Source organism: Xenopus laevis, chromosome 6L, assembly GCF_017654675.1.
Source record: "Xenopus laevis strain J_2021 chromosome 6L, Xenopus_laevis_v10.1, whole genome shotgun sequence".
Classification (NCBI taxonomy): Eukaryota; Metazoa; Chordata; class Amphibia; order Anura; family Pipidae; genus Xenopus; species Xenopus laevis.
Window position 1 is genome coordinate 142,841,322 of NC_054381.1, and position 15,366 is coordinate 142,856,687.

General features: G+C 39.5%; 1 protein-coding gene across 1 annotated transcript in view; it reads right to left on the bottom strand.

Moving 5' to 3' along the window:
* Positions 1-13,456, bottom strand: part of lrp12.L (LDL receptor related protein 12 L homeolog) — a 33,979-nt gene extending 20,523 nt beyond the window's left edge. Inside the window, exon 1 of the mRNA XM_018268204.2 lies at positions 13,011-13,456. Within this exon, the coding sequence (XP_018123693.1) occupies positions 13,011-13,083 (73 nt within the window). The 5' untranslated portion in view covers positions 13,084-13,456. The remainder of the gene's footprint in view (positions 1-13,010) is intronic.
* Between the last annotated feature and the right edge of the window lie 1,910 nt (positions 13,457-15,366).

Below are 15,366 nucleotides of genomic sequence, written 5' to 3' on the forward strand. Positions count from 1 at the left end.
GGGTGCTATTGAAAAACCACATGAAGCTAGGCCACAGCTTCAGGCCAATATACTATATTAGAGGGAAATTGTGGAAGCACTCAAGGCTAAATCAAAATATATTTAAATATAATGGAAGTGCTACTTACAATGCACTTCCCTGGGCCCCTGTCTCATAAGTAATTCAGTATAAATGCAAGTGCATGTTTACAAAACAGGGGTTTTTAGTTACCAAAGTTATGATCATAACTTTGGTAACTAAAAACCCCTGTTTTGTAAACATGCACTTGCATTTATACTGAATTACTTATGAGACAGGGGCCCAGGGAAGTGCATTGTAAGTAGCACTTCCATTATATTTAAATATATTTTGATTTAGCCTTGAGTGCTTCCACTATTTCCCTCTAATATAGTATATTGGCCTGAAGCTGTGGCCTAGCTTCATGTGGTTTTTCAATAGCACCCCATACCCACCCCTTAAAACTAATGGTGGTCCTACGCTTTTAAATGTGGGCGTTGGTTTGGGCAATCACTCTCTCTTAAAAGCCTTTACTGGCGGGGGAGGATTCAGCCTTCAAATTGAAACCAATGCTCAACATACACTGAACACAGGTAATGCTATTATGCAGAGAAACATTTCTTTTTAATAAGTAAGTTAGGGACCGCCATATGGGGTTTACCTTGACGTGGTATGGTGGCTTTTCAATTTTATGATCATAACTTTGGTAACTAAAAACCCCTGTTTTGTAAACATGCACTTGCATTTATACTGAATTACTTATGAGACAGGGGCCCAGGGAAGTGCATTGTAAGTAGCACTTCCATTATATTTAAATATATTTTGATTTAGCCTTGAGTGCTTCCACTATTTCCCTCTAATATAGTATATTGGCCTGAAGCTGTGGCCTAGCTTCATGTGGTTTTTCAATAGCACCCCATACCCACCCCTTAAAACTAATGGTGGTCCTACGCTTTTAAATGTGGGCGTTGGTTTGGGCAATCACTCTCTCTTAAAAGCCTTTACTGGCGGGGGAGGATTCAGCCTTCAAATTGAAACCAATGCTCAACATACACTGAACACAGGTAATGCTATTATGCAGAGAAACATTTCTTTTTAATAAGTAAGTTAGGGACCGCCATATGGGGTTTACCTTGACGTGGTATGGTGGCTTTTCAATTTTATGATCATAACTTTGGTAACTAAAAACCCCTGTTTTGTAAACATGCACTTGCATTTATACTGAATTACTTATGAGACAGGGGCCCAGGGAAGTGCATTGTAAGTAGCACTTCCATTATATTTAAATATATTTTGATTTAGCCTTGAGTGCTTCCACAATTTCCCTCTAATATAGTTCAGGGTAGCCCCCACTAGTGATGCAATGTGTAGAAGTAGCTTGTGTGCCATGTCACCAGAGAGCACAATGTGGAGGGGCTGATTTTTTTGCTTTAGTATTTCAGCCCCCTGTGTCGCACTAGCATTAGGCTAGGGCCACGCAGGTGCAGAAAACTGCAAGCCAAATACCACTGGCTGCCACACTATGGGCCAGTAACATCCTCAACTTTCTGCATTCAGAAATATTGAACTGGAAGCGTCCCGAATAGACTTTAACTCAAAATGCAGAGACTCACAGTTCTTCTCCGAAATCTGTTCCGATTCAATACTTCTGAATGTGGTACAGAGAGAATGCTACTGCCTGCAGTAGGGCAGAAATCAGGCAGTGGATTTCGGCTTGTGGTTTTCGGCCCCCGTGTGGCCTTAGCCTAAGGGCAGTGGCTGAGGGGAGATTTGTTCCTGTGATTTATGAGCGACTGTGGGTGACAAACCTCTCGAAAATAGGTCTCCATTGGAAATAACTGAAATCTCTGGAAGTAAAGCCAACAGAGGCAACTTCGGGCATTTTCGTCGGCGGTAAAACCAACATATCACGAAGTCGCCCAAAGCTGCGTCTGGAGGAAACTTTGGGAAGGCAGTTATTTCCAAAGGAGATGCATTTTCAGGACATTTGACGTCTACCATCGTACAGATCTACCCGTCGGCCACTGCCCAGTGGGATATGAGTGGTTGTAGTAACCAACATAATAAGCCTGTGAAGGTGGCCATCCACAGGCCGATAAAAGCTGCAGATAAAGCAAGTCGCAGCTTAATGGCCCTGTGTACGAGGCCCTCCGAAGACTCCCCCGATCGATATCTGGACAGAAGTCGATCGGGCAGGGATTAAAATCCCATCGGATCTTGGACCGCATCTGTTCGTTGATGCAGTCCCACGATCCGACCGCCCCTACTCCTTGCATTATGATCAGATAGTTGCGTCCTAGGGCCCACGATCGCATCAGTTTGATATCGCCCACCACAAGGTGGGCATATCGGGAGAGATCCACTCGTTTGACAACATCGCCAAACGAGCGGATGGCCACCTTAAAGGGGTGGTTCACTTCAAACAACTAGTTGTTTTCAGATCGAACGCCATAAATAACTTTTTCCAATGATTTCCTGTGTCACCGTTTTACTAATATTGAAGTGTAAAGTGTCATTTTTCACCGTCTAAAGCAGCTCTGGGAGGGGGTCACCGACCCTGTGAACTGTTCTAAATGGATACATTTAGTTGATACATTACTTATCTTTGTTCCTGCTGAGCAGAATCTCTGGGTTTCATTACAGGCAGCTGTAAGAATGGATACAATAGTTGCAAATACTCCCGAGATGCTGCTGAGAAATGTATCAACTAAATGTTGCAAAATCGTAACAGTTTAGAGTCTGCACCTGAATTACTGAGCTGGAGACCAGAGACACTAAGGGTAAGGGCACACCTGGCGATTTGGGGAGATTTAGTCGCCTGGTAACTAATCGCCTCTTCTTTGAGGCGACTAATTTCCCCCAACGCCTTCCCACTGTCTTGCGCCAGCTATAATGAAAAGTCGAGTAAGGCATGGCACATGCGGTGCTTTGTATTCCGAAGTTGCCCAAAATTTTCTTGTGAGGCAACTTTGACAATGTATGCCATCCCGCTAGTGATTCATATTCTTGATTTGTCGATGGGCGACTATTCTCCCCCCAATATTCACGTGTGCCACCAACCTTTGTGTCCCTAAGAGTGCAAAAGAGAGATAAGAGGTTTAGAGCTTAACAGGGTTATATCAATTGTTCTGCTGAAGAAAGACTGCTATCAGTTAGAGCTGACTCTTACACCCTGCCTTACACTGGCCATGCACAGGCAGATAAATCCTGCTGACTCTGCCCTTCCAGATTGCCCTGCCAGCTTATTGGCAAGTGTATGGACCCCCCTCCCAAAGGCCTGATGAGCCACTCATATTTAAGTGTGCCATTATACAACTCATGATGCGTAAGCAGCCTGAATGTAGAACAATCATGGTAGTCCTTATCAACTCAGAAATCTCCACATTACAAAACTGCAATTCAATGGCTGATATATTTATAGAGTTCAAGTAAAGAACAGGGAAATACATTCTAAGAAAGGTTTTCAGTAAATCAAGTACACAGAGTCTTATCTGCATATTTGCTTTTTATTACTGTATGCAGTAGAAACAAGCTAAACCCTACAAAGGGAGGGAGGGGGGAATTCACTAACAATCATTGCCTTTTTCTTCTTTTCATTAGCAGTACCCATATAAACTGCTCGTTAATAGTTTAAAAAATGTAAAGGGGGTTGTTCACCATTGAGTTAACTTTTAATGTGATGTAGAGAGTGATATTCTGAGACAATTTGCAATTTGTTTTTGATTATTTGTCGTTATTGAGCTTTTTATTCAGCAGCTCTACAGTTTGAAATTTCAGCAATGTAGTTGCTAGGGTCCAAATTACCCTAGCAACCATGCTTTGATTTGAATAATAGACTGGAATATGAATAGGAGAGGGTCTGAATGGAAAGTGGAGTAATAAAAAGTAGGAATAACAATACATTTGTAGCCTTCAGCTGGCCATAGATGCAAAGATATTCTGACTCCAATCAGAATTGTCGTCCCAAGAGCTTTTGTACCATGGCAATCGGTCGTTCAGTTGATCGGACAGGTTAGAAGATTAGTGTTGGCCAACGATAATATCTCTGCATATATTGCCTATCTGACAATATCGATGGGTGCCTGTCACTACTATTTCTCAGACATCGTATGATTTGCTGTATGAAAATGAATAGCTGGAACATGGTCTGATTTGTTATTTTTACTAGTTTATTTCATCTGAATGGCTAGTTGTAAATCGTTATGTAACAATTGTTATATTGCAGAAGAACCCCCAATTTCCAAGTGCACATGCTGTCTCATTGTCATATAATATGAACTGTAAGACTGCAGTTACTTTCATTTAAATACGCAACCAAAAACACTTTACATGGGTCACAGGCTAAACAGCTGAATGGGTGAATGAATATGTTATAAATAATACAGAAACAGATTTTTGCACCACCTGTTGCTACCGTCCCTCCTTGTCTAATGATGGGAACAGATGCACCCACACGCAGACATATGTGTAAGGTTAATTAGAGAGGCAACGTGGTACATGCAAATGGGCAAGAGAGAATAGTACTACATGTAAAACCTCTTGCACATCTGTATTCATGTGATAGCTAGAGGAATGCATTGACTCCATGCTCCCTCAGTTGTGTTACATTTACAGGCACATTTATCAAAGGTTGAATTTTGAAGCTTTTTTAAACTCCTTTAAATTCGAATATACTTGAATTTGATTGGGGGGTTATTTAATAAAAAAAAATCGAATATCTAGAACTCGCACTCATTTTACAGACTCGAAAACTTGAATCGAATTCAACAAAACTTGATTCGAATTGAATGTCAGAATGGCTTGTACCTTTTCAAAATTGCTCCCTGGACCTCTCCCACTGACCAACATGAACTCGTCTGGTTTTAGGAGGCGAATAGTCGAATTTTTAAAGGGCCAGAGTATGACAAATTCAAATTTTAATTAAAACTCTAATAGAGTTTGCATAATTCACAATTCAAATTTGAGAGCTTTGACCATAAAGAATTCGAAAATTTAAATTTTAAATTTGCCCCTTCATAAATCTGCCCCTTAAGATGGCCATATATCCAATCGTACGAATTTTTTGTGTGGAGAGTCCCGCACATTTTATTAAAAAAAAAAAAAAACACAACTAGACTCCCATGCCCGATTTGACCTTATTTATTAATTATAATTAATTATAGAATCGAGCAAACACTATTTTTTTGCAACTTTTTTCCCCAGAATTGCTAACATTTTTTGGGGTTTTGCCCAAAACCCCCAAATTTTTTGGATAATTGGGCAAACCCAGATCAAACCATGATAACTTCAAATTGGGATAGGTGCCTCTCCTGTTGATTTATACAGGACCTCAACAGGTCTGAGATGACAGATTTTTGGATTCTGGCTTTTTGCATCATCGGGTTATTATAAATCTCAAAAATGCAAGGTTTTTATTCACAAAAAAAGTTTGTCGAATGCGTGAAATCACACTCAAGGGCAGGTTACAGGAGCCCTGGAAATGTCTCACTGCTGTATTTTCAAGCCCCAACACAATTGCACAGTGAGGGATACATATTATATAGTGAATAAAGTACCCCCCTCATGTAAAATATAAGGATATTATAATTCACCTCGGAGTTCCATGACAGTTTAAAAACAAGCGGTCAAATGCGGAGTGTTTTTATACAGGTCATGGAACTTCGAGGTGGCTTCTAATATCCTCATATTTTGCAACAGGGGGTGGGTAATTTATTTATTATAATACACAAGTTTCAGCGAGTCATTTGACAGAAATGACATCACTAAGCTCCGGTTATAACCAATGACATCACTAAGCACCATTTCTAAGGATATAATTAACAGGATATTCATGGCTCTTGTGTATTATATATATATAATACACAAAAGCCATGAATATCCTGTAAATTATATCCTTATAAACGGTGAGTTCTGATGTCATCAGTTATAAACGGTGAGTTCTGATGTCATTTCTGTCACATGACTCATTAAAATTTGTTTATTATAATAAATAAAGTACCCCCAGTTGCAAAATATGAGGATATTAGAAGTTACCTCGGAGTTCCATGACCTGTATAAAAACACTCGGCCTTCGGCCTCGTGTTTTTATATAGTCATGAAACTCCTCGGTAACTTATAATATCCCTATATTTTACAAAAGGGGGTACTTTATTCACTATATATATATATATATATATATATATATATATATATCTTTTTTTTTTTTTTTTAATATACACTATGGACCTCAGGACAGACACCAGTGTGATTTTCGGCACACAGTTATAGCACATGGTTATATTTGCAGCATTTTGATGTCTCCATTTTTCATCTCCAAGAGAGGGAGGATAAAATACTACAAACATCCGGGTAATGCTGTGATTGTGTATTCATCCAAAAAGCAGGGGCACCTGTATGTGACCCATAAATACCTGTCATTAGATGGGAAAAAAGGTGAATGTGACGTTACCCTATCACTTTGAAGAAAGGGAAGAAACTGCTCCAAATCTCATTCTCATTCATGACATTACTTTGCCCAATTTCCAGCTTGGCTGAAGGGATGTATTTAAGCAATGTTTGTCTGACCAGTGAGAGCACCTGCGGGTCTATGTGATAAAATAAATGGCAAAGCAATTTCCAGGTTCCAAAGATACACTGGCACTCAAGGCTGATTCAAGCAGGGATAGACCCATGCATGTTTATTTGCAAATGTGCAACTTTTCGGTGTTATACACCGTTGTAATAAAACAATGTGAATGTGGAAACAATTTAACACCCACCAAAGCAATTCCCACCCCTGTCATTGGGTGCATGCAACATTTGTGTACAGAATAAAAAAAGGAAAAAAAAAAGATGTACTGTCCCTTGCTATAACCTGCACTGCTGGTCCTGACTATATGTTGCAAGTCAGTCCTCCTGCAGCTATTACACCAATTTCCACAATGCCAAGCATGTTCTGTGATTGAGAGACTCAGAGTTGATTACTACATTTTTTCAATATTATACCTAGGCAGGAACAGCAGTGCAGGGAATGGCAAGGGACAGAGAGAAATTGCATTTTATAGTAATTACATTTACAAACAACTTTTAAATCACTGACAATTCATTATGGAATCCTGCCCGCCTCCAATTTCCCCTTTAAGATATTGCAAAGCAAGTGTGCCAATTGCTCTGTTGATACTGTAACGAGAAAGCTAGGTTAATAACCCAACAGAAGTAAACCTTGCTCTTCTCCTGCGGGCTTTATGTTGAATTCTTAACAGCCAATACAGACTATGAACAATGCGAGTGGCAAGGTCACAGAGGAGAACAAACAGAATGGGGTTGGGAGCCCAACAGATGGCTTTTGCTACCACAAGCTACAAGTCTGCATATAGTCACAAACAATAACAAAAGTGATGCCCTAATTAGATGTTTCAACAGAGGAAAGAGTCTTTTCTCCCTCTAATCCATCTGGAAATGACATTATGTATTGAAGCCATTGACTTGAGAGCCGGGGAGGAAACTGCCGGCCCACTCACTGTCAATATAGACACATATATATATATATATATCTCGAACATTTTCTCTATCTTACATGACACGATAAACAGGAAAAAAATTGCACTTATTATACAGCTGCTAAATACACCAGAAAGCCTCTATACATTTAGCTTTGTCCACTAGCCAGTATGGGCAAGCACAGTCACTGCAATGACTTCCTACTATATGCCAAGGACAGTAACCCTCTCCCTGTGACTGCCACTTTAAAAAGCTGAGGTCACGAAAGGCCTTCTAAATGCCCAAATAACATTTTCCCTAAAGAAAGAATACAATTTTAAGCAACTTTTCAAAAAACATTTGTCATTTTCTGTCTTTTTCCAGTTATTTGTAAATGTAATTGCTACTGAAATAGATTTCTGCCCGTTTCTTGAAACAATGTAGCAATAGCCAGATGATTACAATGCAAGGCTGATTTTTTTTCTACATTGTTTCAAAAGAAGGGACTGCTTTCACTTCCTATTTTTTTCTGTGATAAACAAGGAGACGCAAGAGGGCCCAGCGCATTTCGTTGCAAGAATCAATTGAGATTCCTTAGCTACATGTTAAAAAAAAAATGAAAGTATAGAAGTATACTGGCAGAAAAGAACAGGTTTCTACTCGTTCAGGAAAATAAAAAGTTGGATTTTCAACTATTACCTATGATTGGATTTCCCCATGATTTTTTTTTTCATTCCAGGAACAGTTAGGGGGTTTTCCACTAAGAATATATTCACAACACATGTATGTTTCACTACAGGATGGATGGGTTATGAGCAAGTGAGAGAATACAGAGTCATGGAAGATAGCTCATAGTACAAGTGCCATTTTGGAGTCAGGAAGTAATGTTTTCCCCCTCTGAGACAAATTGGAGAGGCTTCAAATGTTTTTTTTTTTTTTTTTTGCCTTCCTCTGGATCAGTTAGGCAGGTTATATATAACCTGTAAACTTTCACTCAGGTGCACGGTAAATAAACCAGACATTTCCAAGAAATGGTGGCCCTGGATGTGAATGATGTATAACCTCTGTATAACAATATGTTGGCTGTATAAAAAGAAAGGATAATAATAATGGATTTTGATAAAGCGGACAGAATCGTGTGCATGCATATGTGACACTTCCATGGAAAGGATCCAACACAACATTGAAAATTCAGACCCAACAAGGTCACATAAAAATTGCATCTGCACCTAATATTCAGCTCCAGTGCACACATCCCAGGATTTTTTAAGAGGAAAGAGCATTATTCTTTGTGCTTGGCAAAGAAGTCAATGTAGCAGTGAGGCAAGCATCCAACCTACAGACCTCCAGTTGAAGTTATTATTACGTATTTAAAAGGATCCTGTCATGGGAAAACATGTTTTTTTTCAAAACACATCAGTTAATAGTGCTGCTCCAGCAGAATTCTGCACTGAAATCCATTTTTCAAAAGAGCAAACAGATTTTTTTTTTTACATTTAATTTTGAAATCTGACATGGGGCTAGACATATTGTCAGTTTCCCAGCTGCCCAGTCATGTGACTTGTGCTCTGATAAACTTCAGTCACTCTTCACTGCTGTACTGCAAAATGTAGTGATATCACCCCTCCCTTTCCCCCAGCCTAACAGAACAATGGGAAGGTAACCAGAAAGCAGCTCCCTAACAAAAGATAACAGCTGCCTGGTAGATCTAAGAACAGCACTCAATAATAAAATCCAGGTCCCACTGAGACACATTCAGTTACATTGAGTAGGAGAAACAACAGCCATGGAAGCAGTTCCATCCTAAAGTGCTGGCTCTTTCTGATAGCACATGACCAGCCAAAATGACCTGAAATGGCCGTCTACACACCAATATTAAAACTAAAAAAAAATACACTTGCTGGTTCAGGAATTAAATTTTATATTGTAGAGTGAATTATTTGCAGTGTAAACAATGCAATTTAGAAATAAAAACGACTTCATAAAAATCATGACAGAATCCCTTTAAGTGCCAACATATTCCGCAGTGATGTACAATAAACAGTGTATACACGGGACAGATTTCTGTGCAAAAACAACCAATAACCTATACAAGAGGTACAAAGGGCCCTGTCCCAAAAAGATCATGATCTTGCTCTACTCTTAAGGGTAAGGACACACTGGATGATTTGTTGCCAACGTTTTTAAAAAGCAAATTGCGGCGACATATCGCTCGTTTTGTCTCTGAACAAAACCAAATGAAAGACGCCAGCTCCTGTGCCCACAGCGCGTTTGTGAAGCGCCTGTAGCTCCAAAACGCACTGAGACCCTTTTCCGAGCGATTTATCAGAAATAGTATGTACTTAGAAAAGCACTGAAATCTCCTAGACACGAACACACATACAGATAAGTAGCAGCAATTGTATTCAAATTACAATGCGAACGCAATGACGCAAGAACGCAAGCACGTAAAGACGCCAGGTTACAGCGGGAAGCACAAACCGTTTCCGGTTTGGGTGGAGCACGTACCGCACTGAGTTATGGGATACAAATCGCTCTGTGCCAATAGTCGCTGTGAATCGTCTGTTCAAAAAAGGCGATCGTCTTGTCGCCGCGATTTACTTTTTTAAAACGTTGGCGACAAATCGTCCAGTGTGTCCTTACCCTAAAAGCTGGCAAGGGATTCTGGGGTTTGTTGTATAATGAAAGCTACAGAGATCTATGATGGACATGTCTATATTCAAGAATTAAAAAGGGGAACAAAAAAATAGTGTGGGTCAATAGATCTACACAGATTCTGCTTTGTGTACTTTTTTATGGAGAATGATGAATACAGAAAGGCATGTTGAAGTCACAAAGACCACATGCTTATTTTAAAAGGCATATAAACACAATGTAGGCGTTTCAGTGTGTTATCTCAATACATGTACAATCAAACGCCAGTGTGTGAGGGCTCTCAAGTCTGAGCAGCTCACATCTCCACGCAGAACATAGTTTATAAATGAATCATTCTGTAGCACATAGCGTGTAATGTGGAGTTTTATTACGCAGTACTTTGCAGCTGTACAACCTGGAGGCCTTTGGGTCCTGAAATTTATATTTTACAGACCCCAGCGGATTAATTGCGTTAATGGACAAATATTCTACGTTAGTGAGACTTCATGCAGCAAGTAATATTGATAGTTGTGTAACTACTACTGGAAACCCATTATACAGAAAGCTCCGATTTACAGGAAACCTATTTCCCATAGATTCAATTTCAAGCAAATAATTCAGATTTATTAACAATTTTATTTTCTCTGTAATAATAAAACAGTACCTGTACCTTGTACTTTATGTTAAATAAACTGCATAAATCCATATAGGTGGCAAAACAATCCTATTGGGTTTATTTATTTTCTAAGTGATTTTTAACAGATTTATGGCTTTGTGCTGGAAATTACATAATTACAAATTATCCAGAAAACTCCTGGACCCAAACATTCCGGATAATAGATACAATACCTGTATTTCACCTATAAGATTCCACAGTAAAAGGAGAGCTCAGACTCGGCAGTTAGACAACAGCACCCAAAGGATCCACTGAAGCAAAACTACTGTATTTTATGAATAGAGCACCAACATATGCTGCAGGGCTGTGCAACAAAACTAGTTACTTAAAGGGATGGTCCACCTTAAGATAACTTTTAATATGTTGTAGAATGGACAATTTTAAAAAACTTTTCAATTGGTCTTCGTTGTTTATTTTTCATAGTTTTTGAACTATTTGCCTTCTTCTTTTGACTTTTACCATCTTTCAAATGGGGGGGTCACTGACCCCATCTAAAAAAAAAAAACAAATGCTCTGTAAGGCTACAAATGTATGGTTATTGCTACATTTTATTACACATCTTACCATTCGGCTCCTCTCCTGTTCATATTCCAGTCTCTTATTCAAATCAACGCATGGTTGCTAGGGTAACTTGAATCCTAGCAACCAGACTGCTGAAACTGCAAAGCTACTGTATAAAGAGTGAAATAACTCAAAATCCACAAATAATAAAAAATGAAAACCAATTGCAAGTTGTCTCAGAGAATCACTCTCTATCATACTAAAAGTTAATCTGCAGGTGGATAATCCGAAGGTGGATACACTGAATCCACTATTTGAGATTCAGCCGAATCCTTGGTGAAAGATTCGGCCGAATATTGAACTGAATCCAGAACCTAATTAGCATATGCATCCTGCTGAAAAAGGCCAAATCCTGTCTGAATCCCAAACTGAATCCTGGATTTGGTGAATCCCTACCTTTGAGTTAACTTTTAGTATGATGTAGAGATAGAAATTCTGAGGCAATTTGCAATTGGTTTTCATTATTTATTATCTGTGTTTTTTTTTTTTTTTTGTTAGCCATTTAGCTTTTTATTCAGCAGTTCTCCAGTTTGCAATTACAGCCATCTGGTTGGTAGGATCCAAATTACCCTAGCAACCATGCATTGATTTGAATAAGAGACTGGAAAATGAATAGGAGAGGATTTGAATAGAAAGAGGAGCAATTAAAAAGGCAACCACAATACATTAGCAGCCTTACAGAACATTTGTTTTTTAGATGGCAGTCTCCATTGGAAAGAAGGAAAGAGTCAGACGAAAAATGCAAACTATAAAAATACATAATATAGACCAATTGAAAAGTTGCTTACAAGTGGCCCACCTCTTTAACATCAGTTAATAGTGCTGCTCTAGCAGAATTCTGCAATGAAATCCATTTCTCAAAAGAGCAAACCGATTTTTTTATATTCAATTTTGAAATCTGACATGGGCCTAGACATATTGTCAGTTTCCCAGCTGCCCCAGTCATGTGACTTGTGCCTGCACTTTAGGATGGAATTACTTTCTGGCAGGCTTTTTCTCAGTGAGACTTGGCTTTTACTATTGAGTGCTGTTCTTAGATCTTCCAGGGAGCTGTTATCTTGTGTTAGGGAGCTGTTATCTGGTTACCTTCCCATTGTTCTATTGTTAAGATGCTGAGGGGGGGGCCACGGAGGGCTGATATCACTCCAACTTGCAGTACAGCAGTAAAGACTGACTGAAGTTTATCAGGGGACAAGTCACATGAATGGGGGCAGTTGGGAAACTGACAATATGTCTAGCCCCACGTCAGATTTCAATATTGAATATAACAAAATCTGTTTGCTCTTTTGAAAAATGGATTTCAGTGCAGAATTCTGCTGGAGCAGCACTATTAACTGATGTGTTCTGAAAAATACATGTTTTTCCATGACAGTCTCCCTTTAACTCAGTCATTTTGGAGTCATTGGATTTGGTGGGGGAAGTCTCAGTGAATCAATAGCTGGTACACATATAGATTTATATAGAGATGTGTAACTACAATTCCCAGCATTCTCCAATAGCCACATTATGGCAGAAGCTGTCATAACCCCCACATAATAAATCTATTACACATCCAGGGTTTCTAGAGGACTCAGTGGGCTCTTTCTATTATTTAAATAATATGACATGCCCCCAGTCACTAGCAATGACTTTACTATCCCCCTGTCCCAACAATGAGAGTTAATGCATCTCTGTCGCACTTACCACAGACGACGAGAAGCAGCAGTCGCAGCAGCAGGGAAGTGCAGCCATGTAGAGCCTTTATGGGCAGTCCCATGACAGACTGGAATGACAAGAACCTGGGCCAGCGAAAACCCTCCCCAATGGGGACACAAAGGCTTTGCTTAGAGATAGGAAAGGTGGCACCTCATTTGGAATTCAATTGAGACGCAGAGGAGGAATAATGGAACTGCTGTTCACAATGAGGGGTCGGCGACAAGGAAACGTATTACAAATATTCCATGGAAGCTGAGCCAAGGCTGAGTTATATGGACACCGCCCGGGATCTCGATTTCATTAACAGCCCGTAGTCCCGGAGCGCTGCCTACAAGCATCCCTCACCGCCTCCTACATCCAGCTCCTGCCTTCTGGCGGACAGCAAAGCGCGACGACCAAAGCCTCATCTCGCGAGAGTTCCGTCGTCACGGCAATACGTATATAAACGCAGTGACGCGGTACGCAGTCACCTCCGTGGGTTGAAGGGCTTTTGTCAGCCACTCACTAGTCAGAACAGATGGTTTGTGGAGATTGTGAAGGCAATTCTTTTTTTTCTTTTTGTAAGGAAAGGATAAAAACAAAAAGTATTTATTTAGAGTTTCTGCTCAGAGCTCAGATTTTTGCCGCTTCTCAAGTTGGACACAAAGGACAGCGGTTTTTGTTTAAACTTGATTGGATCAATCTTCTGGATGTTCTGCTCTGAGGGGGCTGATTTGTAAATATGAGCCACGTCTTTCTCACGGTCACTTACGTAGAAGATGATGATGATGATGACTGGAATTCACGTTTCCTGTTCCTTAAAGGGATCCTGTCACCGGAAAACATGTTTTTTTCAAAACGCATCAGTTAATAGTGCTGCTCCAGCAGAATTCTGCACTGAAATACATTTCTCAAATGAGCAAACAGATTTTTTTATATTCAATTTTGAAATCTGACATGGGGCTAGACATATTGTCAATTTCCCAGCTGCCCCAAGTCATGTGACTTGTGCTCTGATAAACTTCAATCACTCTTTACTGCTGTACTGCAAGTTGGAGTGATATCACCCCCTCCCTTTCCCCCCCAGCAGCCAAACAAAAGAACAATGGGAAGGTAACCAGATAACAGCTCCCTTACACAAGATAACAGCTGCCTGGTAGATCTAAGAACAACACTCAATAGTAAAAACCCATGTCTCACTGAGACACATTCAGTTACATTGAGAAGGAAAAACAGCGCCAGAAAGCATTTCTCTCCTAAAGTGCAGGCACAAGTCACATGACCAGGGGCAGCTGGGAAATTGACAATATGTCTAACCCCATGTCAGATTTCAAAATTGAATATAAAAAAATCTGTTTGCTCTTTTGAGAAATGGATTTCAGTGCAGAATTCTGCTGGAGCAGCACTATTAACTGATTCATTTTGAAATTTTTTTTTCCCCATTACAGTATCCCTTTAAAGGAGAATTCAACCCTAAACTTAAAAAAAACCCTCCCCTCCTCCCCCATCCTAAGGGGCCGATATTTCAAACGTCGGCCGAATTTTCGAATGAAATAAAAATCGAATTTCAAGCTATTTTTTTTGTGTATTTCAACTAGGGAATAGTCCAAATTCGATTCGAATTTGAAAAAAAAAAATATAGAAATTTATCATGTACTGTCTCTTTAAAAATTTTACTTCGACCATTCACCATCTAAAACCTGCCAAATTGCTGTTTTAGCCTATGGGGGACCTCCTAGAACCTACTTGGAGTCGATTGATGGACTTTGAAAAATGTGAAAGTTTTTATTGGGGGGGAAACTTTGAATGGAATTCGATCAAATGCGCTATTCCTTCAAACGATTTGAATTCGGCCGAATACGGACCGATTCGATCGAAAACTGACCTATTCGACCAAAAAAAAACCTTCAACTTAATTTCGGTTGGTCTTTTTGAATTCGAATTTCGAAGTTTTTTCAATTCGACCCTGCCCCTAAGGGGCAGATTTATCAAGGGTCAAAGTGAATTCGAGAGAATTTTCAAAGTAAAAAAATTCGAAGTAATTTTTTGGATACTTTGACCATCGAATAGGATACTACGACTTCAAATTTACTTCGACTTCGTTTCGAAGTAAAAATTTTTTTTGAATATTCGACCATTCGATAATCATAGTATTGTCTCTTCAACTTCAATACTTCGCCAACTTAAACCTGCTGAAGTGCTAGATTAGCCTATGGGGACCTTCTACAACCATTTTCACACATCAAAGTAAAATCGATCGATCGTATGCTAAAATCGTTCGATCAAATGATTTTACTTAGATCGTTCGATGGCCAAATTCGGTGAAAAATACTTTGACTTTGATACTTATATTATTTTAATTCGT